The 25,297-nt window shown below is 36.2% G+C and overlaps 1 protein-coding gene across 1 annotated transcript; it reads left to right on the forward strand.

Moving 5' to 3' along the window:
- The first annotated feature begins 678 nt into the window (after window positions 1-678).
- LOC123524099 (uncharacterized) lies at window positions 679-20,437 on the forward strand. Its single transcript, XM_045302019.2, has 14 exons — window positions 679-832; window positions 2,056-2,242; window positions 3,510-3,577; window positions 4,404-4,520; window positions 5,103-5,315; window positions 7,094-7,221; window positions 8,058-8,178; window positions 8,542-8,767; window positions 9,899-9,963; window positions 11,238-11,393; window positions 12,508-12,753; window positions 13,191-13,297; window positions 15,443-15,581; window positions 17,256-20,437. The coding sequence occupies exons 1-14, from the start codon at window positions 757-759 to the stop codon at window positions 17,411-17,413; spliced, it is 2,007 nt and encodes a 668-aa protein (XP_045157954.2). The 5' UTR covers window positions 679-756; the 3' UTR covers window positions 17,414-20,437.
- The last annotated feature ends 4,860 nt before the right edge of the window (window positions 20,438-25,297 follow it).

A 25,297-nucleotide genomic window follows, 5' to 3' on the forward strand; every position in this document is an offset into this window, starting at 1 on the left:
TAAGAAACAAGTACTAATGTGCCTCATATCTAAGATAAACTCTGCCTGACCTTACATGAACAGCTGGAAGTAAGTGATGTAACCATGGGCTGGAATACCTAATCATTGACAGATCTTATATAATCTAAATGGCCCGTGTGAATGGAAAGAGGATGAATTTATAAGAACTGTTTGATCATTGATAATTCGTCCGCATTGTTCATGAATGGGACTACTTTGTGTAGCACATGAACAAATTCCTTTGGGTGTGATTTGGAATCAAATAAAGATGCTACATGATTGTCAGAAATACACTTAACTTTGGTAGCGGGATAAACCCGCAACCAAAAATTGTGTGAGGTCGAAATTTTACAAATCAGTCTAGCAAAAAATCATGCACACGACCCTGTATTTTTATTTGCTGAATTTTCTTAGTATATTCGGAAGTTTTGAAAAATCAGAGTTTAATCAAATTCTTCATTGTAGAAAAAATTTCGATCCTAACGTGCAGAACTACCTTAATAATATGTATAGCCAGAAAAAAAATCATCAACCCTGTATACTTTGATGTTTACGTTTAAATGGAACTGAACTCTATGGAAAATTGTCCCGCATATTTAATTCATTTCTATTAATTACATTATTGTTTCATTATTATTAAACGGCGGTATAATGCCCCCAAAAGCAAACATCACGATATTACACTATTATACATGACTAATTCGCACCTGTGCGCATGCGCACTGGGACAGGTAATCTACTTCGAAAACATCAAAGATGGCGCCCACCTGGACGGCGCATTTAGTTTTACTTTTACAAGTTTTCACGTTCATTCTGTGGACGGATCGCGCAGGTACAACTTAAATACCATAACTGACATTGTTCCTCTTCTTGGTCTGCTTACTTTCTCTTCCCAGAAACTGCGCAAAGTCTTCTTTATTCCAATTAAAATTACAATTTCCGGTTTATAAATTCCAATCAAAATAGATCTTTTACATAAAGTATTTATAAGCTGTTTAATTAGCTACCGCATTACATTGTAGAATTTCTATAGAAGAAATATGGTATTGACTTTAAAATAATCAGCATTTGATAGCGCTTACCTGGATTACAGGTGTATCATGTATACCTACGAATTTTTAACTTTCTATGCCAGTGAATACCTGATAGATACATTGATGTCCGGTCTTATGCCTGGTTAGTGTATAGGTCATGGTAGTTATTCCAGTATACATTTGACATTGATTAATGTTGGATTTGCAAACCGTTTAGACGTTGGATCCAAACGTTGCATCGCTGGACGTCGCAATCCGACCATTTTCCAACCTAAATCTTTTTTCATCGTAATTTGCGATCAAACAAGTGATCAGCACATGTATTTTCTCATCTTTATTTTCATTATATATTTAAATTAAATTATGGCGATATCTAAGTCTAATATAATAAGTCCATAATTAAGGTAATCCAGTAATTGAAACTTTCAAATTTGGTCACTTCAAGTTAGTCTTCAACACTGCAATTTGTTACAATTCTACCTGAAATGTATAAAATCCTAGAGTTCCATCCATTTCATCATTTTGTCAGAACCAAAAAAATACATGACGTATGTTAGTGCTATTACTTAAAGAACATAATCATTAAATACATGCAACACAAACATGTAATATTTTAAAGTCTGAAAAGAAAATCTGCCGTAACTAGTAAAATGAAATGAATAAAATCTGTAAAAAGATCCGTTGAAAGCATAGAATGCAACCAAAAAAGAATAATAGCAGTCTGGGTTTACTTGAGTCTGTTTACGAGAGGTAATGAAATGTGCAACACCTCTCACGCACCCTAGCACTGGCTTAAGCGGAAGTTTTGTGTAACGCATTATTGCTATTGATCCAGGAAAACTGGTTAGATTAATTACTTGTCAGGTAAATAATGAAAATATTTGAACTTAGGGCATTAAACAGCACAAAAAAATGGCCCTGGTTTTATACCTAGACCCAAGTTTAAGTGGCAGCTCATTCTCTTAAGCTATCCAACATCGGCTTGTTCAGTATGTACTATCAATACATTTATGTCTTTCAGAATCTCAGGACTGTACATTTCCAAAGTATATCAAGGGAGATTACTTTTCTATGGAAGATGGACAGAGTGTAAGGACTATTATTGATGACAGAAAATGGGGTGACTTGGAATGTAAAGAAAAATTTGATCATCCAAAACCTGTTGCAGGAACTGAGGGTGCAAATCATACATTTCTTGTTCGGAGTGTGTAAGTATTTGTTTGATGGCAGGCTGTTCAGTATAGCTACAGTTTTAAAAAAATCATACAAAAAATCCTCAGGGCCTTCCCAGAGATTTAAAAAAAACAAAAAACTTTTTAATGCCTTAATTAGTAGTAACTTGTACCTAATAATAATTCAAGTAATAATTCAAGTCGTTATAAAAAAAATTATGCTGCTTAATACTGTAGTTCAAAATACATATGGGATAGTGTCATAAATTCATAATTATGACTTTCTTGCATTGAAAGATTAAAAAAATTAGTTTTAATCTTTGCTTGATGTTATTTGCATTGTATAAGTCACAAATGTTCATTAACATTTTAAAGGTGGTCAATCACATTTAATCAACATTTAATGACATTTTTTACTTTTTGTATATTCTGGTAGAGAATTATTTAAGGAACAAAAAGACTGATTACATAGAGTTAGATTCCTATTTGAAATGTATGTTTTATTATTTTTATAAAATTTTGTAATTACTCCCCTTTAATATGAAAGTATATAAAAAGCTGGGTATTTCTTTTTATTTCGATACAATGTCTAGTTTTACATTTGCATTTGATAGACATATCAACTATTGAACAATCTGAACCAAAATGCAAGTTTTAAAGCTGTGTGTAGCTTCTGAATTCATTTATTTCCAATCTATCTTGGTTGCGCAACCAAGATAGGCAAAGGGAGGTAATAATAATTTTTCAAACTTGTGTTTCTAATGAATTCCATCTAAATACATAATTTTTAATGCAAATATTTTACAAATATATTACAATATGTTTAATATTTATACATTTCCTTAGGCAAAGTATGTTTATCAAATTTATACTTATGATAAAATAACTCTGTCTTGGTTGGGCAACCAGGATAGGAAAATGAAATTTTAATAATACCTCCAGAGAAAATCTAATTTGTATTAAGTGTTAAGTGAACATAAATGAGTGTAAATGATCAGATGCTAAAGTTTCGAACAAATCCGTTACATGGCCAAAATCTGATTATCCACCTTTAAGTCTGAAATTAAGGCTTAGACTTGTTGAATTTTCTTTTTGTACTGTCTTTGTTGTATTAACACAGATTGTAATGAAACTTTGTCTGAATGCTTTCATTCTGCACTATACGATAGCTCAGCAAAATTACATTAGTACAAAAATATTCTAAAAAGGAAGTTATGACCCTTCATTAATAGTAAGTCTAAATATCAGACATTGATGAATATGGACCCTGGCTGTGTAAGAAATATTTACTTTTATATTTCAGAAATAATGACTGTTTGTACTGCATAGACGTGTTATGGAGAACACAAAATGTTTTGCAGTTCAGGAAAGGTAAGAAGATACACTTCCTTGTACTACTTCTGCTCTGCATGCATGCACAAGTACCTGTATTATGTTTTTAGCTCAACTATTTGAAGAATAGTGCTATTCTACTTACTCTGTTAATTTGCTGGAAAGTTATGGTAAATTAAAATATCCTTCTAGTGTTTGAAATATTTATGGTTGTATTAAAACAGCAGAAATGAACTGCCATCTCAAAACAATGTCAAAAGTTTTTATTTATAAAAGCAGCCTTTTGTATCAAATAACAACGGTATTAACTTTTGAAATAACAATATCAAGTACAAAAGCTGTCTTTTGAAAGTGGGGAAAATACATGACACACAAACACTTTTCCAATGAGCAACAAAAATTACAAAGGCGTGGGTTTTGTAGGTTTTTCATTAAAACTGTAAAATCACTTAAATCAGTGGAAGAGGCAACCTAATAGTGCAAAAATTATAGTATTTTGTTGTCATGAATAACCATGTCCTTAATAAAAGTTTTTATTAAACTTTATCTTCAATGTCCAGTAGTACAAATTTTAAGATCGATCCACATTTTGCATAAAGTGCTTCAATTTCTGAGAAAGGATATGATCAGTAAATTGTAACTTCAGTTGAAACTCTATATTTCAGATTCCAAGGGATCAAGCTGTTTTACTTTAATATAACAGAAATTCAACTTTACATGATATTTTGTGCACGTGTTTTCAGGACAGGACTTGAAAATGTCTTTTAGATAGTCTGAATTTAGAGATATGTGAGTTCAAGATATTGTGTTTCAACTGTCTTTATTCAGAATGCAAAGTAAAATTTTAAAATGTTGTATTATTCAGGTGATTGTTTGAAGGACTCGACAGGATCATTTGTTACATCTTCCATACGTGTAAATACATCATGTGAAGGTGTAACAGTTGGACTTCCTGTAGTTGACAGTATGACTACTATGTTCAGTAAGTGACTTTTCTATCTTAGTCCTTACCCTGCTAAATTTCTATAATGAACTAGTCCATCTTCAGATTTGGACAGTACCATTAACTGTTAAAAGGGGTGCTTACCAAAAGGATACTGGCTGAATGGTGAACAGTGCATATCATGATCAGACTGCACGGATGTGCAGGCTGATCATGATCTGCACTGGTCACAAAGGCAGAATCAGTCGTGTTTATCATGGTAAGGGTTATATAAAATAAAACCAGAAAATTGTCTAGATTTAGTGTAAGCTACAATACCAACACAAAATCGTTTGCATTTAGTGTAAACCAATCCAGAGTCATTCAGATTTAATGTAAACGACAGTACTTGTTCAAAATTTGATTTAATGTTTACTTCAGAAGTTCTGTTAAACATTGTTTTTAAGAAAGCTACAGCACCTACCGTGCTCAGGGTTAACAGAAACTACAGGAACTTTTCAAATTGGTTTTAGTGTGAACTACAGTACTTATTCAAGTATTTTGGATTCAATATGAACTACAGTACCATATAAATTATAAAAACCTTTAGGCCAAAATTACATGTTGCAATTTCATTTTCAGAGAGCACAGATACAGTAAATATTAACTGTATATCTACGTTTGAGGGAGTGTTCCAGTTTACATATGAAATAAACTACGGAGGTGGTGGTATTTGTGACAACCAAGAGAGCCAGATTCAAGCCTGTCAGGACCCTGGCTCAGCGTACATTGATAACCAGGTGTTCAGATTGAGATATGCAAGATGTCGAGATGTGGCGACCTCACAGAATAAAAGTAAGTCTACTTCCATGACAAAGGCAAAAATTTCAGTTCTGATTTATGGAACTTCAGCAGTTAAAGTTTTTAGCTCGACTATTCGAAGAATAGGGGAGCTATCCTACTCGCATCGGCGTGAGCATCACACAAATGTTAAAGTTTGCGTACCACCCCAAATATTTTCAAAGTCCATTGAGATATTGCTTTCATATTTTGCATACTTGTTTACAATCATGACCCCAGTCTGTTAAAAAGAGGAGGCAACTCTATCAAGCATTTTGACTGAATTATGGCCCCTTTTCGACTTAGAATAAATGTTAAAGTTTGCGTACCACCCCAAATATTTTCAAAGTCCATTGAGGTATTGCTTTCATATTTTGCATACTTGTTTACCATCATGACCCCAGTCTGTAAAAAGGAGGAGGCAACTCTATCAAGCATTTTGACTGAATTATGGCCCCTTTTCGACTTAGAATAAATGTTAAAGTTTGCGTACCACCCCAAATATTTTCAAAGTCCATTGAGATATTGCTTTCATATTTTGCATCCTTGTTTACCATCATGACCCCAGTCTGTTAAAAGGAGGAGGCAACTCTATCAAGCATTTTGACTGAATTATGGCCCCTTTTCGACTTAGAATATATAGTTAAAGTTTTACCATTGCCCATATATTTACTATAAGTCATGAAATTATGCTTTCCAATCTTGCACTATTAGTGTTAACACCATCATGAGCAAAGATCTTCTTAAAAGGAGGAGCTACTTGGCAAGCATTTTGACTGAATTATGGCCCCTTTTCGACTTAGAATATGCTTATAGTAATGTTAAAGTTTTACTCATTGCTTATATTATACTATTAAGCACTGAGAATAGTCGAGCGCGCTGTCCACTGACAGCTCTTGTTATAACTTTTATTAAGGAAAATGATTAACATCAACACTGGCATTGAAGCAATAGCATGCCTTCTTTTCAATGATAGTTGTGGACTACTTGGGGCAACACAGGGGATGATATTTTACATAGAGATTCAAAAGGAAAGCTTTCAGATTTTTAGACATAAGTCCATGAAGATGTTTTAACATCATGTAACATTGGCTAGTGGCCTCAAGACAAGTTTGTTCAAGCCAAGTTTCTTAGACCATGTTTTGGGCCACCACAGGTCAGTGAGGGTTTTCACAGTAACATTAGGAAAATAGATATGAGCCGCGCCATGAGAAAACCAACATAGTGCGTATGCGACCAGCATGGATCCAGACCAGCCTGCGCATCCGCGCAGTCTGGTCAGGATCCATGTTGTTTGCTTTCAAAGCCTATTGCAATTAGAGAAACCGTTAGCGAACAGCATGGATCCTGACCAGACTGCGCGGATGCGCAGGCTGGTCTGGATCCATGCTGGTCGCAAAGCCACTATGTTGGTTTTCTCATGGCACGGCTCATATCCTCTTCTCGAAAGTGTAAAGCTTAGACACAAAATATTTCACATATAACATTGGCTAGTGGCTCCCTACCAAGTTTGATTAAGCTAGGTCCCCAAGCTGACACAGGGTTCGGTGTAACATGAATTACAAGAGGAAAATTTGTTTTTATCTTTTTTTTCTGAAAGTACAGTGTTTTTAAAGTGTGGTTAAGTTAAGCAATACTTCGTGGTTCCTTCCTAAGTGGGTGGCTGGTAGCCATTCTTGTGTACTGGTACAAAAAAAGATGGCATTTTTTGTCTTTTTAAGCATTTTCATATACATAGAAATGCAAATTTGTTATATATGAAATTATAACATTATGATGGCATTTACTTTCAGTGATCCGTTACCAGTGCTTTGGTACCTGGTTTGTAATGAGAGGAACGCCAGGAAACCAAATAGGTTATACATACGCTGTCATAGCAGACACTGTAGAAAACGATCAAAGAGAAAAATTTAAGTGTTTGGTAAGTGTTTAAAATGACTCCTGCACAGTTTTTGGGGGGTAAGAATAAAGTCATGTCAGAATTTAATAAAAGTTTGGACAGATGTAAAATGTGGAAGACCCTTTTGAAATGATTGATAGAATTGATATTGACTCAGATTAACTCTTGCCCATCCATTTGTCTGTCCATAAGAATTTTTGTTATGCATATCTCAAAAAGTATGAGACCTTGAGTCATTAAACCTCACAGGATTGTTAGTCAGCATGTGAAGTTATGCGTCTGGTGTTTTAATTTGGGTTTTCACACAGACCAGAGTTATGGCCTATGACTTGTCATTGATGTGAATACAGTGACGGGAGCAGGGGCACCATTGTCTTTTGGACACGTCTCTAATCATAAACAATATAAACATAACTTCATTTCTTTTGCTATTTCTCAATGTCATAAAATATTTTACAACAAAATCTATGTAAATGAAGGTTTTACAGTGCTTTCAGCTAGTCCAGTTAGGTTGTATTCCCACTAGTCAGACATGCCAAGTGCAATAAGCAATCAGCCAGAGCATTACAACCCATCAGAACGGCATGGTCACGGAAGTTTCCTTTTATAAAACTACCTTCACTAATAAAGAACAACAAGAGTGTACAGAAAAAAATATTGAAGAATTTATTGACAAAACTGAAAATACCATGATTACACATGAAGCTCAAGCAATATGGGGTCACAGTGTGGAATATGGAAAATTTTAATTGAATAAATGTACTTCATTCCTAAATCCTGAATAATGACAGTATTATTTACAGAAAAATCAAAGTTATATAATAAATAATTATGCCGTGTTTGTTTTAATTCTCCAGATGACTAACAGGAACCAGAAAGAAGCTTTCAACAAAGTACGTTGGGTGATGTCAAGATTTGCAGATTGTAAAAACTTGAACAGTATTTACGACGGTCCAGTCAGACTGGTGCTTACCAGAAGTAAGTTTATGTTCTCAATTTACTTGCGCTCTCTGTTGGTCACTGTCTTTTCTCAAAACTAGGTTAATTGTCCTCGTGTGAATAACTCGAAAAAGGGAGAAAAGGAAAAGGTTTTTTTTCTTTAAGTTTGAATAGATTCGTTTTAAGATAATTTTAGAGCAAGATCTTTTAATTTTAAGGTCTGTGACTGAATGTTGGCTAGGTTACAGTATAATCAAGTTTTATTTGTGTAATGTGGTGTTGTTGTTGTTTTCAAAATGTTGATTTAAGGCTCATATCTTCAATGTTGCAGTGTTTAACTTAATTTTATTAAACTATATAGGTATTTTTCTAAATATATATATATTTTTTTTATGTTTACAGTCCCACCGGCTACAACATATTTGACACCACAGTGTAGTTTGCCGCGTAACTTGACTGGTACCTGGCTTACACAGGGTGTACAGTACCAGTCTAATATTAGGGTCAATGATACACATATATATTTCTTCACACCAAAGAATGAATTTGAGTACCAGGAGACATACTATTCCTGTCAGCAGTCACAGGGAACCAGACATCTCATGACAAAAGTTGTTGTTGGAAAATGGTTAGTATATGTTATAGCATTTTAGATAAAAATGAAACATGGTATGGGGTAGTATTTATTTGGCCTGAGTATGCCTTATTAGTATGTAATTATGTAGCTTAATTTTATAGAATTCAAATTATCCAAAAATCCAAAAAGTCAAGTGTTAATTTCATAAAGGCAATAATGTCTTTGTAAAAAAAGTTACGGTACTTATTTTTTATCTCTCTTTATCGTCAAATTATTAATTTTATCATGTTCATCTGACATCTGTAACAAAAAGTTTGACTGAACTACTCCTCTGAAATTGGTTGATTTCAATCAGTTTGCAAGTAGGCTCAGTAACAATGCCAGTTTTGCAGTTCTTTGGCATTTTCTTGGCAGACATATTGATGTTATTGTCAAAGGTCTTTAAGCATGAAAAGGATCCCTATTCTGTAAGATATGTAGGAGCCATGTTACTGGTGGTATAGGAGTCTAGTTAGTCAGGTGAATGGGGTTTGAATAACATTTTACAGGATTGATTATTAGCAGACGTAGTTGTGCATATTCTTAAGACTTTTACATACCTGTTTTGAAAAGTTTGTTCTGATATTGTCCGTCTAACAGTCAGGATTCAACTCAGAAAGCCATACACATTTACTACATACCACTTGAAGAATATCCCTACTGTTTTGGGAGTCAGTCATAAGTCATATTTTTGCTGAATCTGAATTCCTTGGTCAGGTTATATCATTGTCCAGATATGTCAGGATGAGAGTTAAGTGCACTTGATTTAGCAAATACTGTTCTTTTATATAAGGCCTCCACTCGAATGGTGCTATTTCTTCCCAAATTTTGGTATTTTTTAAATGTTTATCTGTATGTAGTTTCAAGTTAAACTGTCCATAGTGTCAGATTATACCAGATTTATATAGTACCCTATTCATGATGAGCACTTTAAAGATGTTTTGCATATAACAATTTATTAAGCAATTGCAGTTATGCACTATTGTTTTAGTTATAACTGGTATGTAATACTAGGCTGATTTTCCAATATATCAACATTTCTGTAAGGGGAGGCAAGTCATTGCACATTCTCAGTATATTTTTGAAACAGTGGGACACCAGTTCAGAGTTTCCTAAAATCAATTATTGCCATTTCTATTTCAGTGAGGTAGACTTCACCTGCTTTGACATTGTAGCACGCCATCACAGTATTGTCAAGTTTAGAGTGGGTAAGTTCTAACATCATTGCATGGCACACTAGCATTGTCACGTTCAGAGTGGGTAAGTTCTGACATCATTGCATGGCACACTAGCATTGTCACGTTCAGAGTGGGTAAGTTCTGACATCATTGCATGGCACACTAGCATTGTCACGTTTAGAGTGGGTAAGTTCTGACATCATTGCATGGCACACTAGCATTGTCACATTTAGAGTGGGTAAGTTCTGACATCATTGCTTGGCACACTAGCATTGTCACGTTTAGAGTGGGTAAGTTCTGACATCATTGCTTGGCACACTAGCATTGTCACGTTTAGAGTGGGTAAGTTCTAACATCATTGCATGGCACACTAGCATTGTCACTTTCATAGTGGGTAAGTTCTGACATCATTGCATGGCACACTAGCATTGTCAGGTTTAGAGTGGGTAAGTTCTGACATCATTGCATGGCACACTAGCATTGTAATGTTTAGAGTGGGTAAGTTCTGACATCATTGCATGGCACAATAGCATTGTCATGTTTAGAATGGGTAAGTTCTGACATCATTGCATGGCACACTGGCATTGTCATGTTTAGAGTGGGTAAGTTCTGACATCATTGCATAGCACACTTACTTTGTCATGTTTAGAGTGAGTAAGTTCTGACATCATTGCATGGCACACTGACATTGTCATGTTTAGAATGGGTAAGTTTTAATATGATTGCATGTCACACTGACATTGTCATGTTTAGAATGGGTAAGTTTTAATATCATTGCATGGCACACTGACATTACCAAGTTTAGAACGGGTAAGTTTTAATATGATTGCATGGCACACTAACATTACCAAGTTTAGAGTGGGTAAGTTGTAACATTATTGCCATTCAGCTGGCTTACGGAAGGTCGGTGGTTCTTCTGAGGTGCCCGCTTGTGATTATATAATAAACCTGATGTCTTCCTCCACCATCAAAGCTGGAAAGTCACCTTATGACCTATAATTGTGTCATTGCAATGTTAAACTAAACAAAATAAATAAATTTGCCTTGTGAGTTTGATATACTAACTTAGTATACAGCTACTCAAATTCACAAGGCAAAACTAATTTCAAGATGTTTTAAGATAGCATTGTCATAAATTGTATGCAATATCTTTGATTGCAGTTAAGGTCAAAAAATCTAGCAAAAGGTGGTGTAGACATATCAAAGCTTGGACAAATGGAAAATATTTTGCAAAATCTAGTTGTTGGCATGTGTTAGACATAAGCATGTAACAAATATTTGATGTTTTATTTATTTGATTTAAGGCAAACCGTACCAATACAAACAAACCAGTTCATCAACAAATGAGGAAGTGATAGATCCAAAGAGAAAACTTCGGGAGATTTTCCGTGAGGCCTGCAGCTGGACAGCATTTACATTTAACAGGGACGAGTATGAGTGGAACTATGAAACTATGATTTGTAAGTGTCTTGCACTGGTTTTATTGAAACAGAAGAGTTACCATAGAATATATTTGGTCAGGTCTATCCTGTCATGCTTTCTCAGTATTGTGGGTAATAGCAACATTGTTAATGTCTCTTTGGTGGAGTTATTCCACCTACTTGTCCTAGAGGTTTTTAGTTCAGAAGTTGTCTGTTGCTTATGGGATACAAATGAGCAATGCCATGGGAAAACCAACATAGTGGGTATGCGACCAGCATGTATCCAGACCAGCCTGCGCATCTGCGCAGTCTGGTCAGGATCCATGCTGTTCGCTAACAGTTTCTCCAATTCCAATGGGCTTTAAAGGCGAACAGCCTGGAGCCTGACCAAACTGCGCAGATGCGCAGGCTGGTCTGGATCCATGCTGGTCGCAAACCCACTATGTTGGTTTTCCCATGGCACGGCTCAAATGTTAACTTGAAAATTGGCTTCTTTGTTGTGATAGCTGAATAATGTTTCTGTATTTTTGAACAAAATAACTGATTGAAAAGGGGCATTTTAGAATCAGCTTCAGTTTGATCGACCTGCTCTGTACCAAGGGTTATCCATGACTTTTCCTTTAATATAAGACAATACCATAAGACACTGATATGATACATCATTTAAAAGATTTTGAAGAGTTGTTACATTAGAATTTTAATTTTCGAAATACTTTATTTATTTTGACGTTACCATAAAAAGTTTATTTTTCAAAATTGTGATATTTTGCCTGATTTTTACAATGGGAAAACTATTTTGGCATGTTAAAGGTATTTTAAAAATTCAAAAAGTTCATATAATTGCACTTCGAGATCTAGCTGCTATCAGGATCTTTCTGAATAAAGCAACAATTTACAAAAACAACTTGGTAACAATTATTTGGATCAACAGTAGACATTATAATAATGTGCATTTTGAGCTAAAATTGTGATTATTATGAATTATTGAAACCATATTACATGAGAAATAAATTTCTTTTTGAAATGTTTTGAAAATGTCCATGGCAGCTACATAATTATTTTCTATTCTCATCGACTATGGTGGTTTATTATGTTAAAGTGGAACGTATAAACATGGTATTATATTTTCCTTACCAATACTATATTTTTTCAGTAAACCCTCCCTCACCAGTCGCCTGTCCCATTGCCGGACGTTACACATTCAGTCAAACAGTTAGATCAGATCTAGAGAAATTCCAGACCCGTATCCGTGGTGTGACAGAGAAGCCTCGTGTACAGGTGGCCTGTAGGAACTGGGTAACCGAGTTCAAGTCTTGCAGTAACACTATGACAAGGATTGAGGTAGATGCAGAGTACTGTGAGTCTGTGGACTACAGGGGTAGACCTATTGGAGAATATGGTGAGTATAGGCACTTAGGAGGGGAGCGAAAGTCTAGTGGTTAAGGTGTCGGCCACTCAACCTGGGGGGTGGGTTCTTGGGTTTGAGCTGCATAGGGCAGAACCACACCTTCTCACATGACACCAGTTCTGGTTTTTTGAGGAAGCTGACTTGAGAATGAAGCTTGAAGCTTTCATCACCAGCTAAAATAAAGTAGTATAAGCTAAAACTTAAGTACTACTGGAACTTAACAAGTGCAGATTGGGTAGTTGTTGCATAGGCTTTATTTAGCACTTTCAGAGTTAACTTACCAGCCTTAATAGCGATGTTAAGAATATATTAATGATTTTTTATTTCCATACTACCACCTGATGTAAAAATTATGAAGATTCAAATCTAGTTATCACCAGGGACAACACAATGAAATCTAAATAAATCCCTTTCCTTCTTTTTTCCAGATGAGCCTGACAACATTTTGACATGTGTAGGTTTCTGGATGGAGGACATGAAATCTTACCTTGTTACCTGGGACGAGGAAGATGCCATCTCGGCATTTAGATGCTGGGTAAGTGTGGAGTTATCTTTCTTGTTTTGCAGTGTAGAGTTACCACCCCATCCAGCATTATCACACATTCTGTGCTGCAGTAGCTCTGGACGTTCATGAAGGTTATCTCCCTTATTCTTCCTCCGAGTTATTGGCACAGATGAGTAGAAATATCTCTTGCCCTGTTAGCTGGTTATCTGTCATCTTGCTCCCCCAGCGAACACCCCAACCCCAGTCCTCACATACATATACACTCCCACTTAAAAAACACTGACTCTTCTGATTCCTACATTGTAATTCAATATGTTGTTTTACAATACCATCTCATGACCATTTTCCTTTTTATGCCCCCAAAGGGAGGCATATAGTTTTTGAACCGTCTGTCGGTCTGTCAGACTGTCGGTCTGTCTGTCTGTCCGCAATTTTCGTGTCCGGTCCATATCTTTGTCATCGATGGATGGATTTTCAAATAACTTGGCATGAATGTGTACCACAGTAAGACGACGTGCAGTGCGCAAGACCCAGGTACGTAGCTCAAAGGTCAAGGTCAAACTTAGACGTAAAAGGATAGTGCATTGATGGGCGTGTCCGGTCCATATCTTTGTCATCGATGGATGGATTTTCAAATAACTTGGCATGAATGTGTACCACAGTAAGACGACGTGCAGTGCGCAAGACCCAGGTCCGTAGCTCAAAGGTCAAGGTCACACTTAGATGTTAAAGGATAGTGCATTGATGGGCGTGTCCGGTCCATATCTTTGTCATCGATGGATGGATTTTCAAATATCTTGGCATGAATGTGTACCACAGTAAGACGACGTGCAGTGCGTAAGACCCAGGTCCGTAGCTCAAAGGTCAAGGTCACACTTAGACGTTAAAGATCATTTTACGTGATAGTGCATTGATGAGCATGTCCGGTCCATATCTTTGTCATTCATGCATGGATTTTAAAATAACTATGCATGAATGTGTGACACAGTAAGACGCTGTGTCGTGCGCAAGACCCAGCTCCATAGGTCAAAGGTCCTAAACTCTAACATCGGCCATAACTATTCATTCAAAGTGCCATCGGGGGCATGTGTCATCCTACGGAGACAGCTCTTGTTATAGAATATTTTTTTATGATTTGTGTTTCAGAAAGGAAAGGTAACTGTCACTTCACAAGAACAAGATTGTTTTTATGCCCCCGAAGGGAGGCATATAGTTTTTGAACCGTCTGTCGGTCCGTCGGTCCGTCAGTCCGTCAGTCTGTCGGTCTGTCAGTCTGTCCGCAGTTTTCGTGTCCGGTCCATATCTTTGTCATCGATGGATGGATTTTCAAATAACTTGGCATGAATGTGTACCACAGTAAGACGGCGTGTCGCGCGCAAGACCCAGGTCCGTAGCTCAAAGGTCAAGGTCACACTTAGACATTAAAGGATAGTGCATTGATGGGCGTGTCCGGTCCATATCTTTGTCATCGATGGATGGATTTTCAAATAACTTGGCTTGAATGTGTACCACAGTAAGACGACGTGTCACGCGCAAGACCCAGGTCCGTAGCTCAAAGGTCAAGGTCACACTTAGACGTTAAAGATTAGTTCATTGATGGGCGTGTCCGGACCATATCTTTGTCATCGATGGATGGATTTTCAAATAACTTGGCATGAATGTGTACCACAGTAAGACGACGTGTCGCGCGCAAGACCCAGGTCCGTAGCTCAAAGGTCAAGGTCACACTTAGACAATAAAGGATAGTGCATTGATGGGCGTGTCCGGTCCATATCTTTGTCATCGATGGATGAATTTTCAAATAACTTGGTATGAATGTGTACCACAGTAGGATGACGTGTCGCACGCAAGACCCAGGTCCGTAGCTCAAAGGTCAAGGTCACACTTAGACATTAAAGGTCATTTTTCCTATGGAGACAGCTCTTGTTTGTTTAAAGAAACTTACAAAAAATGGGCTGTAAATGATATATTCTGTAAATTATTTAATTTTATGGGCATAAAGTTTCGTGGTATTGGCATAATAGTCTATTTCTGAAGATATTAATTTGTGGATTTCAAAATTTATAAGTTGGAATGAAGGGGAAATTTACTTACCAGGATTATATGTCATGGTTTGACTCTATCTCAGAATCCACAGAAAGTAGTCCCTATGGGTATTGATTATGTATATTTCAGGTATATGAGAGAAAGAGCTGGACAGGTGTGTACATGTCTCGTGCTCAGAATGCTCGTTGTCCGCGGGAACAGAACGCCAAGTCCTCCATGATACCAGGCACAGGTCTTGCCCTTGATCTGACAGAAAGTGAGAGATTGTGTAAGTATCCCTACATTATTACAGTATGAAATGATAAAACGTAATTTGTATAAGCTGATGTGTTTTTATGCCCCCCAAAGGTGGGCGTATTAAAATCGCACTGTCCATCCGTCCATGTGTGTGTCTGTGCGTCCGTGTAATTTCTTGTCCGGGCTGTAACTCTGCCATCCATAAAGGGATTTTGAAATAACTTCACATAGATGTTCACCATAATGAGACGACGTGTCATGCGCAAGACCCAGACCCCTAGCTCCAAGGTCAAGGTCACACTTAGAGGTCAAAGGTTAACATGGTCTGTTTCGTGTCCAGTCCATAACTCTGCCATCCATGAAGGGATTTTGAAATAACTTTGCATAAATGTTTACCATATTGAAACGATGTGTCATGCGCAAGACCCAGATCCCTAGCTCCAAGATCAAGGTCACACTTAGAAGTCAAAGGTTAACATGGTCTGTTTCTTGTCTGGTCCATAACTATGCCATCGATGAAGGGATCTTAAAATTACTTGGCATAAATGTTCCCTATATTGAGATGACATGTCATGTGCAAGACCCAGACCCCTAGCTCCAAGGTCAAGGTCACACTTAGAAGTCAAAGGTGTTTCTTGTCTGGTCAATAACTCTGCCATTTATCAAGGAATTTGAAAATAATTTGACACATGTTAACCATATTGAGGTGTGTCATGCTTATGACCTGGGTCTCTTGGGTCAAGGTCATGAAATGATGTGTGTTTTTTTGCGCAGACGACTGAAGCATGCTTCGGGCATGCTTTGGGGGCATTTGTCACCAATAGTGACAGCTCTTGTTAGAACTTGGAAGTATTACAAAATGGTGCGAGTTAACTTATTTAAAACCTTTTAATTTAATATACTGATATAATTAGAATAATGAAAACAATTGTTTTGTTCAAGAATTGTGATATATGCATTAGTCTTTTTCACAGAGTTCTTGTTTCTGACCCCACTTTTATTTCTGTTAAGGTCTGCAAAGTAGTATGTCTAGGTTCATCGGTTATAATTTCAATGGAATTTGAGCAAAATGATACGTTGTTTTTGTCAGTGCCTATTTACTGACAAGAAACAGGATTGTCTGTCAGTAAAAAATGTTTACATGAAGTAACTAGCCAAAAATAGACCAGATGATGACACAGAAAAGAGTTAAGAAAAATATATTTAGAATTTACATAGACTTGAGATTTTTCTTGACATTGTTATGTTAATAATACTAAAGCAGTAATCTTATTTACTAGAAGAGTATATGAGCCGCACCATGAGAGAACCAACATAGTGCATTTGCGACCAGCACGGATCCAGACCAGCCTGCGCATCCACTTAGTCTGGTCAGGATGCATGCTGTTCGCTTTCAAAGCCTATTGCAATTAGAGAAACCATTAGCAAACAGCATGGATCCTGACCAGACTGCGAGGATGCACAGGCTGGTCTGGATCCATGCTGGTCGCAAATGCACTATGTTGGTTTTCACATGGTGCGGCTCATATTATGTAACAGCGTCTTTAGGTTGTAAATCTTGTTCAAGATTCTTGAACTGAAGCTGGCTTACATGTATGGTTACAGAGGTGAATGCTTCAGAAGCAAAGTGGAACAAGAGGTTGAAATGCCGCAAGAAATAGGAAATTTAAGTCAGATACAGAAATTTTTATTTTTAATATTTCAGTTGATGATTGTCCACAGAGATTTGATCCTGGGGCAAATCCATACAGCAAGCCTATCACACTGTGGGTGTTGAATGGAGCAGGGATCCAGCTACCTACCTTAACTATGCTCATGGTTGCCGTGGTTACAGCAATATATTCAACATGGTCGCATTCATAGTGGAAACAAAAACTTTTTAGCACATTTTTATACCTGTTTGATAAATCATTGATGTACATATCTGTAAATGAAATATTGTGATAGATCCATACAATGTATCATAGGATATTTTTATACAAAGTGTCAACCATATTTTACTAATTTAACTTTCTATATGTAAGACTGTGAATAATTTTAATATCCCAGGAATAATACAGAAGTGACCGTTACCATATATGTATATATAGTTTCAAGGTTCATGATATCCATATGTATACAGATGGTTTTACCAGTTTGTTTTTCAGTACAGATGTCTGTTAACTGTTAGACGTGACATTTTCAACAATTTTCTTAGGCAGCATTGTCGATCAAAATATCTGGAAGCATGTGTGCTAGTAACATTATTAGTTACTATTGCAAGAGAAAATCCATTTATTACCGGTGTTATCTAGACTGGTATACCATATATTTGGAGAATAAGCACTGGTCGCTGCAGATGCGGCTTTTTTGTCATTCGCTATAGCTCTATGAAAGGAAGCTGTCAGTTTTTGTATGGAGAATTACTGGCTAATATTCAGGCTATAGATTAGAAATTACCAAGACAACGCTTTCTTTACAAGTTTCGGATTTTATGTCTTCATCAGAAATAACAACATACAGTATTAAGAAATCCAGAGTTAAATTAACTTAAGTGCTGTGAGAAAGTTGAAACAGTATGACAAAATATGTACCAGGAGTTAGGTGATTAAAGATAGAAAAAAATATGTCAATTTTGCCACATACTGCTGTGCACAATGACACAATCGTCAGATCTGAGACTCAAGTTACGGGAGATACAGACATAAAACATTTATATTTTCGCATTGTTTTTTTTTTAGTTTTTTTAATATATTACATTAATGTACATAATACATTGTATTTTCATCATGTATATTGCATTCCAAGTCATCCATTTACAAAGATTACATTCTTACATTCAGAAGTCTTCACAGATTTTGTATATAGTCAGAAATTCACTGTATATGCCATTATTTCTGTTGGTATCACTTACGTTTTGATAGTGGAGTTTCAAAAAAAAAAAAGAGTTAATTTTTTATGCCCCCCAAGGGAGAAATATAGTAATTTCACCATCGACTTGTCTGAAGGATTCAGTGTCTGCTATTAAAATTTTATTTTCTTCAAAAATTATTTACTTTTTTGTGAAAAGTAGAGACAGAAATATTAAGCTAAAGCGTTAATGTTTGGAGAAGATGCAACCTAGGGGAGAAATTGATTTACAAAAGAGTCGGTAGACTGTATAGCAGAATTTTAAATATTGTATTTATATGTTGGCAGAAAACAAATTTATTGTTAGAATAGTTTAATTTTAGTTCTTTCCACCCTTTCAGACAAATTTACCATTTCTTTATAAGGAAAAGTCACCTTTTTATCGGTTTTATTTCTAAATCACTTTTGACAGCTAAAAAAAGCTGCAGTGATATCCCAGAAATAATGAAATATACAGTATCATATTTTGTACATTCTATTCTATGTACCTTTTAGAAAAAGGTTTCCATTTTTATCCTGTTTGTACATATTACATAATATTACACAGTGCTGAATATCGCATACTCATATAAAGTTGAGTTTAAAGAGGAGGTTGTAAATACCCTTTTTTCAATTAATTATTTTAAAATAATTACTTTCAAGCAAAAAGGTTTCTTTTCTATTATTTTGTGTGTACATTAAAATCTATATCAAGGGGCCATAGAAGCACTGAGAACAGTTTAACTTTCGTGCCTAAATAATAATATATACTATACAGATTTCCATTTTGTTAAAGTTTGATTGGTTGGTATGATTTTTAGCTCATCTGATTTTTTGAAAAAAAATGATGAGTTATTGTCATCACTTGAGCGGTTGTCGGCGTCGGCGTCTGCGTCGGCATTGCCTGGTTAAGTTTTATGTTTAGGTCAGCTTTTCTCCTAAACTATCAAAGCTATTGCTTTGAAACTTGGAATACTTGTTCACCATCATAAGCTGACCCTGTATAGCAAGAAACATAACTCCATCTTGCTTTTTGCAAGATTTATGGCCCCTTTTGTACTTAGAAAATATCAGATTTCTTGGTTAAGTTTTATGTTTAGGTCAACTTTTCTCCTAAACTATCAAAGCTTTTGCTTTGAAACTTGGAATACTTGTTCACCATCATAAACAGACCCTGTACATCAAGAAACATAACTCCATCTTGCTTTTTGCAAGAATTATTGCCCCTTTTGGACTTAGAAAATCAGTTTTCTTGGTTAAGTTTTATGTTTAGGTCAGCTTTTATCCTAAACGATCAAAGCTATTCCTTTAAAACTTGCAACACTTGTTCACCATCATAAGCTGACCCTGTACAGCAAGAAACATAACTCCATCCTGCTTTTTGCAAGATTTATGGCCCCTTTTGGACTTAGAAAATATCAGATTTCTTGGTTAAGTTTTATGTTTAGGTCAACTTTTTCTCTTAAACTATCAAAGCTATTGCTTTAAAACTTGCAACTCTTGTTCACCATCATAAGCTGACCCTGTACAGCAAGCAACATAACTCCATCCTGCTTTTTGCAATAATTATTGCCCCTTTTGGACTTAGAAAAATCATTTTCTTGGTTGAATATTATGTTTAAGTCATCTTTTCTCATAAACTATCAAAGCTATTGCTTTAAAACTTGCAACAGTTTTTCACCATCATAAGTGGACACTGTACATCAAGTAACATAACTCTATCCTGCTTTTTGCAAGAGTGATGGCCCTTTTTAGACTTAGAAAATCATGGGTAGGACAATATTTCTATTATACAAAAAAAATCAGATGAGCGTCAGCACCCGCAAGGCGGTGCTCTTGTTTTTAAATACATTTTAAAGACAATGTAGACAAAAATCTTTAGATTTATTATTTGAATAATGAAATTCAGAAAGTATTTTTAGCCATTAGTGTAATTTTGTACTTAAGAATTTGTATATACAGTTACATATCATTATACACTTTATACTGATATTTTTATGAATAAAATATAACTTGCTAGTTTGTTTTTCTGTTGTTTTATTTTTTCGTACAAGTCTCCTTGGGCAAGTTAAAGGAGCAGATAGTACATCTACAAGATCTCTAAATGTTCTGGTATTTTAACAAGTAATGGATGTTTATGCCCCCCTTGAAAGGAGAGGTGTTTTTAGCTCACCTGTCACAAAGTGACAAGGTGAGCTTTTGTGATTGCGCGGTGTCCGTCATCTGTCAGTGCATCCGTGCGTCCGTAAACTTTTGCTTGTGACCACTCTAGAGGTCAAATTTTTTGTGGGATCTTTATGAAAGTTGGTCAGAATGTTCATCTTGATGATACCAAGGTCAAGTTCGAAACTGGGTCACATGCCCTCAAAAGCTAGGTCAGTAGGTCTAAAAATAGAAAAACCTTGTGACCTCTCTAGAGGCCATTTATTTCACAAGATCGTCATGAAAATTGGTCAGAACGTTCATCTTGATGATATCTAGGTCAAGTTCGAAACTGGGTCACATGCCATCAAAAACTAGGTCAGTAGGTTTAAAAATAGAAAAACCTTGTGACCTCTCTAGAGGCCATTTATTACACAAGATCTTCATGAAAATTGGTCAGAACGTTCACCTTGATGATATCTAGGTCAAGTTCGAAACTGGGTCACGTGCCATCAAAAACTAGGTTAGTAGGTCAAATAATAGAAAAACCATGTGACCTCTCTAAAGGCCATATTTTTCATGGGATCTGTATGAAAGTTGGTCTGAATGTTCATCTTGATGATATCTAGGTGAAGTTGTAAACTGGGTCACGTGCGGTCAAAAACTAGGTCAGTAGGTCTTAAAATAGAAAAACCTTGCGACCTCTCTAGAGGCCATATATTTCATGAGATCTTCATGAAAATTGGTCAGAATGTTCATCTTGATGATATCTAGGTCAAGTTCGAAAGTGGGTCACGTGCCATCAAAAACTAGGTCAGTAGGTCAAATAATTGAAAAACCTTGTGACCTCTCTAGAGGCCATATTTTTCATGGGATCTGTATGAAAGTTGGTCTGAATGTTCATCTTGATGATATCTAGGTCAAGTTTGAAACTGGGTCAACTTCGGTCAAAAACTAGGTCAGTAGGTCAAATAATGAAAAAACGTGACCTCTCTAGAGGCCATATTTTTCATGGGATCTGTATGAAAGTTGGTCTGAATGTTCATCTTGATGATATATAGGTCAAGTTTGAAACTGGGTCAACTGCGATCAAAAACTAGGTCAGTAGGTCTTGAAATAGAAAAACCTTGTGACCTCTCTAAAGGCCATACCCTTGAATGGATTTTCATGAAAATTGGTCAGAATGTTCACCTTGATGATATCTAGGTCAAGTTCGAAACTGGGTCACGTGCCTTAAAAAACTAGGTCAGTAGGTCAAATAATAAAAAAACCTTGTGATCTCTCTAGAGGCCATACTTTTCATGGGATCTGTATGAAAGTTGGTCTGAATGTTCATCTTGATGATATCTAGGTCAAGTTTGAAATTGGGTCAACTTCGGTCAAAAACTAGGTCAGTAGGTCTAAAATTAGAAAAATCTTTTGACCTCTCTAGAGGCCATACTTTTCAATGGATCTTCACGAAAATTGATCTGAATGTTCACCTTGATGATATCTAGATCAGTTTCGAAACTGGGTCACGTGCGGTCAAAAACTAGGCCAGTAGGTGTAAAAATAGAAAAACCTTGTGACCTCTCTAGAGGCCATATTTTTCATGAGATCTTCGTGAAAATTAGTGAGAATGTTCACCTTGATGATATCTAGGTAAAATTCAAAACAGGGTCACGTACCTTCGAAAACTAGGTCAATAGGTCAAATAACAGAACAAGAGCACCGCCTTGCGGGTGCTGACGCTCATCTGATTTTTTTTGTATAATAGAAATATTGTCCTACCCATGATTTTCTAAGTCTAAAAAGGGCCATCATTCTTGCAAAAAGCAGGATAGAGTTATGTTTCTTGATGTACAGTGTCCACTTATGATGGTGAAAAACTGTTGCAAGTTTTAAAGCAATAGCTTTGATAGTTTATGAGAAAAGTATACTTAAACATAATACTCAACCAAGAAAATGATTTTCTAAGTCCAAAAGGGGCAATAATTATTGCAAAAAGCAGGATGGAGTTATGTTGCTTGCTGTACAGGGTCAGTTTATGATGGTGAACAAGTGTTGCAAGTTTCAAAGCAATAGCTTTGATAGTTTAAGAGAAAAAGTTGACCTAAACATAAAACTTAACCAAGAAATCTGATATTTTCTAAGTCCAAAAGGGGCCATAAATCTTGCAAAAAGCATGATGGAGTTATGTTTCTTGCTGTACAGGGTCAGCTTATGATGGTGAACAAGTGATGCAAGTTTTAAAGCAATAGCTTTGATAGTTTAGGATAAAAGCTGACCTAAACATAAAACTTAACCAAGAAAACTGATTTTCTAAGTCCAAAAGGGGCAATAAATCTTGCAAAAAGCAAGATGAAGTTATGTTTCTTGATGTACAAGGTCTGCTTATGATGGTAAACAAGTATTCCAAGTTTCAAAGCAATAGCTTTGATAGTTTAGGAGAAAAGTTGACCTAAACATAAAACTTAACCAAGAAATCTGATATTTTCTAAGTACAAAAGGGGCCATAAATCCTGCAAAAAGCAAGATGGAGTTATGTTTCTTGCTATACAGGGTCAGCTTATGATGGTGAACAAGTATTCCAAGTTTCAAAGCAATAGCTTTGATAGTTTAGGAGAAAAGCTGACCTAAACATAAAACTTAACCAGGCAATGCCGACGCAGACGCCGACGCCGACAACCGCTCAAGTGATGACAATAACTCATCATTTTTTTTCAAAAAATCAGATGAGCTAAAAACCTTGTGACCTCTGTAGAGACCATATTTTTCAATGAAAATTGGTCAGAATTTTTATCTTGATAATATCTAGGTCAAGTTCAAAACTGGGTCACATGAGCTCAAAAACTAGGTCACTATGTCAAATAATAGAAAAAACGACGTCATACTCAAAACTGGGTCATGTGGGAAGAGGTGAGCGATTCAGGACCATCATGGTCCTCTTGTTTTGCTTTGTCGGTCAGTCTGTGCATTGGTAGGTCATTGATTTCTGATCAATAATGCTTGATATCACAATGGTTAAACGTAATTGGATGATTGCTTGTGGTTAGTAAATGACCTTTTTGGTTTCGGGATCAGTAGGTCAAAGGTCGAGGTAAAACAGTGACATTTCCTCTGAATAATGGAAGAGTTCTTGGGCCTACATGTAGTCTTCAAACTTCATAGGGTGATTGCCTGTGGTCAGTAGACGACCTCAATATGTCACAAGTCAAGGTCACAGTGCCTTGGCCTACAGTCGTAAAACTTCATAGGATGATTGTTTGTGGTTGGTAATTACCCGCCCCCCCCCCCCCCCCCCCCCCCCCCTCCCCAAATGTTTTGGAGGCCAAAGATCAAGGCCACAACAACCTCTAGATGGAAATGATTTCAGCTCCACAACTAAAGAAATTTTGGTCAACCTATGGACGATTGCCTGTAGTAAGTAAATGACCCTAGATGTTTTTTATAAAATTTAGTCAAAGGTCATGGTAACAGTATACAAAATTGCATAACCTGCTTGCCTTTGATAGGCTAATATCGGTGGCATAAGTGTTTTACAAACTGCTCTAGAAAATTTAGAATTGATACAAGATTATTCTTGCATTTATGCTATTATTTAGCTGCACGCAAGTTATAATATAACTTGATTTAAGTAAATAAAGCCCAGTATCGTGTTTGTCGAGTAATCTCAACAAAAAAAATGCAATGGTCAGATGAGTACTTCCTGCCTCTACTGAGTGGAGATTCCAGATGTGCCGTCTGGTATTTTTTAGGCAGAAGTGTTCTCTGATCTGTATTATCAGGGAGGTAAAATTCTGGATTTGAAGACTTCTAGGCTTTGTTTTGAGAATGATGTAATTCCATTGAGTTTTCGTTGGGTAAAGGCTGAGGGATCAGTAATATCAAGTGCACGAGTAGAAGTTAGGCGAGGTCGGCAAAAATCCGGAAATGAACAATTTTCAAGAAATGTTACGTTTTTCGCTTTTTTCTCTCAAAACATTTGCATGTATTGCCCTAGAAGTCAGCATATTTAACAAGGGCATTATGTGCTGTTAAAACCATTTAATTCTATGTAGAAACAAAAATATATTACACCTCTATAATGCACGTGAGGGTGACATACGTAATATTGGTGAACTTTACATTTTTTACACATTTTTTGCTAAAAATGTGTTAATGCACGTTTGTTTCCTGTTATATTGTCTGCAGATTCCTTCAGTCTATGTTCCTCTGTACTCTGCAGATGTTCTGAACTGAAAAAATGTGTTATCCTTGGAAAAGAAGAAAAACTAGAAATTGTGCCCCCACATATTGTGCCATCCTCTGTATAAAAAACTATCAAAGGGCCATAATTTCAGTAAAAATTATCACAGAAAGAATTGCTTCCTTTATGGTCATCTCATCTGCACATCAAGCTTGTTCATCTGTAAAAGTTCGAATCAAATCAGGCTAATAGTGTGGGAGGAGTTGGACACACAAGATTTTGGGATGTACAGACAGCAGCAATACTATATGCCCCCCATATAAATGTGTGGGGGCATAAAAAGATACCATTTATGTAATGAACTTCAAACACCTGTACTGTACAATTCTTTGTCAAAAAGGCACAAGCATTGCATATCCCCATGATTTCAGAATCAGCACAGTATCTGGATTTTTGTGACTGGGATAACTTTTGTTAAGTTGAACTGCCTATCTTTGTCTGATCTTTTCCCAAAGTCGGGATTGTGAATGTGGCTCTTTTATCACCCCTGTGTTATATAAGCTATCTGA

The sequence above is a fragment of the Mercenaria mercenaria genome, chromosome 3, assembly GCF_021730395.1.
Source record: "Mercenaria mercenaria strain notata chromosome 3, MADL_Memer_1, whole genome shotgun sequence".
Lineage (NCBI taxonomy): Eukaryota > Metazoa > Mollusca > Bivalvia > Venerida > Veneridae > Mercenaria > Mercenaria mercenaria.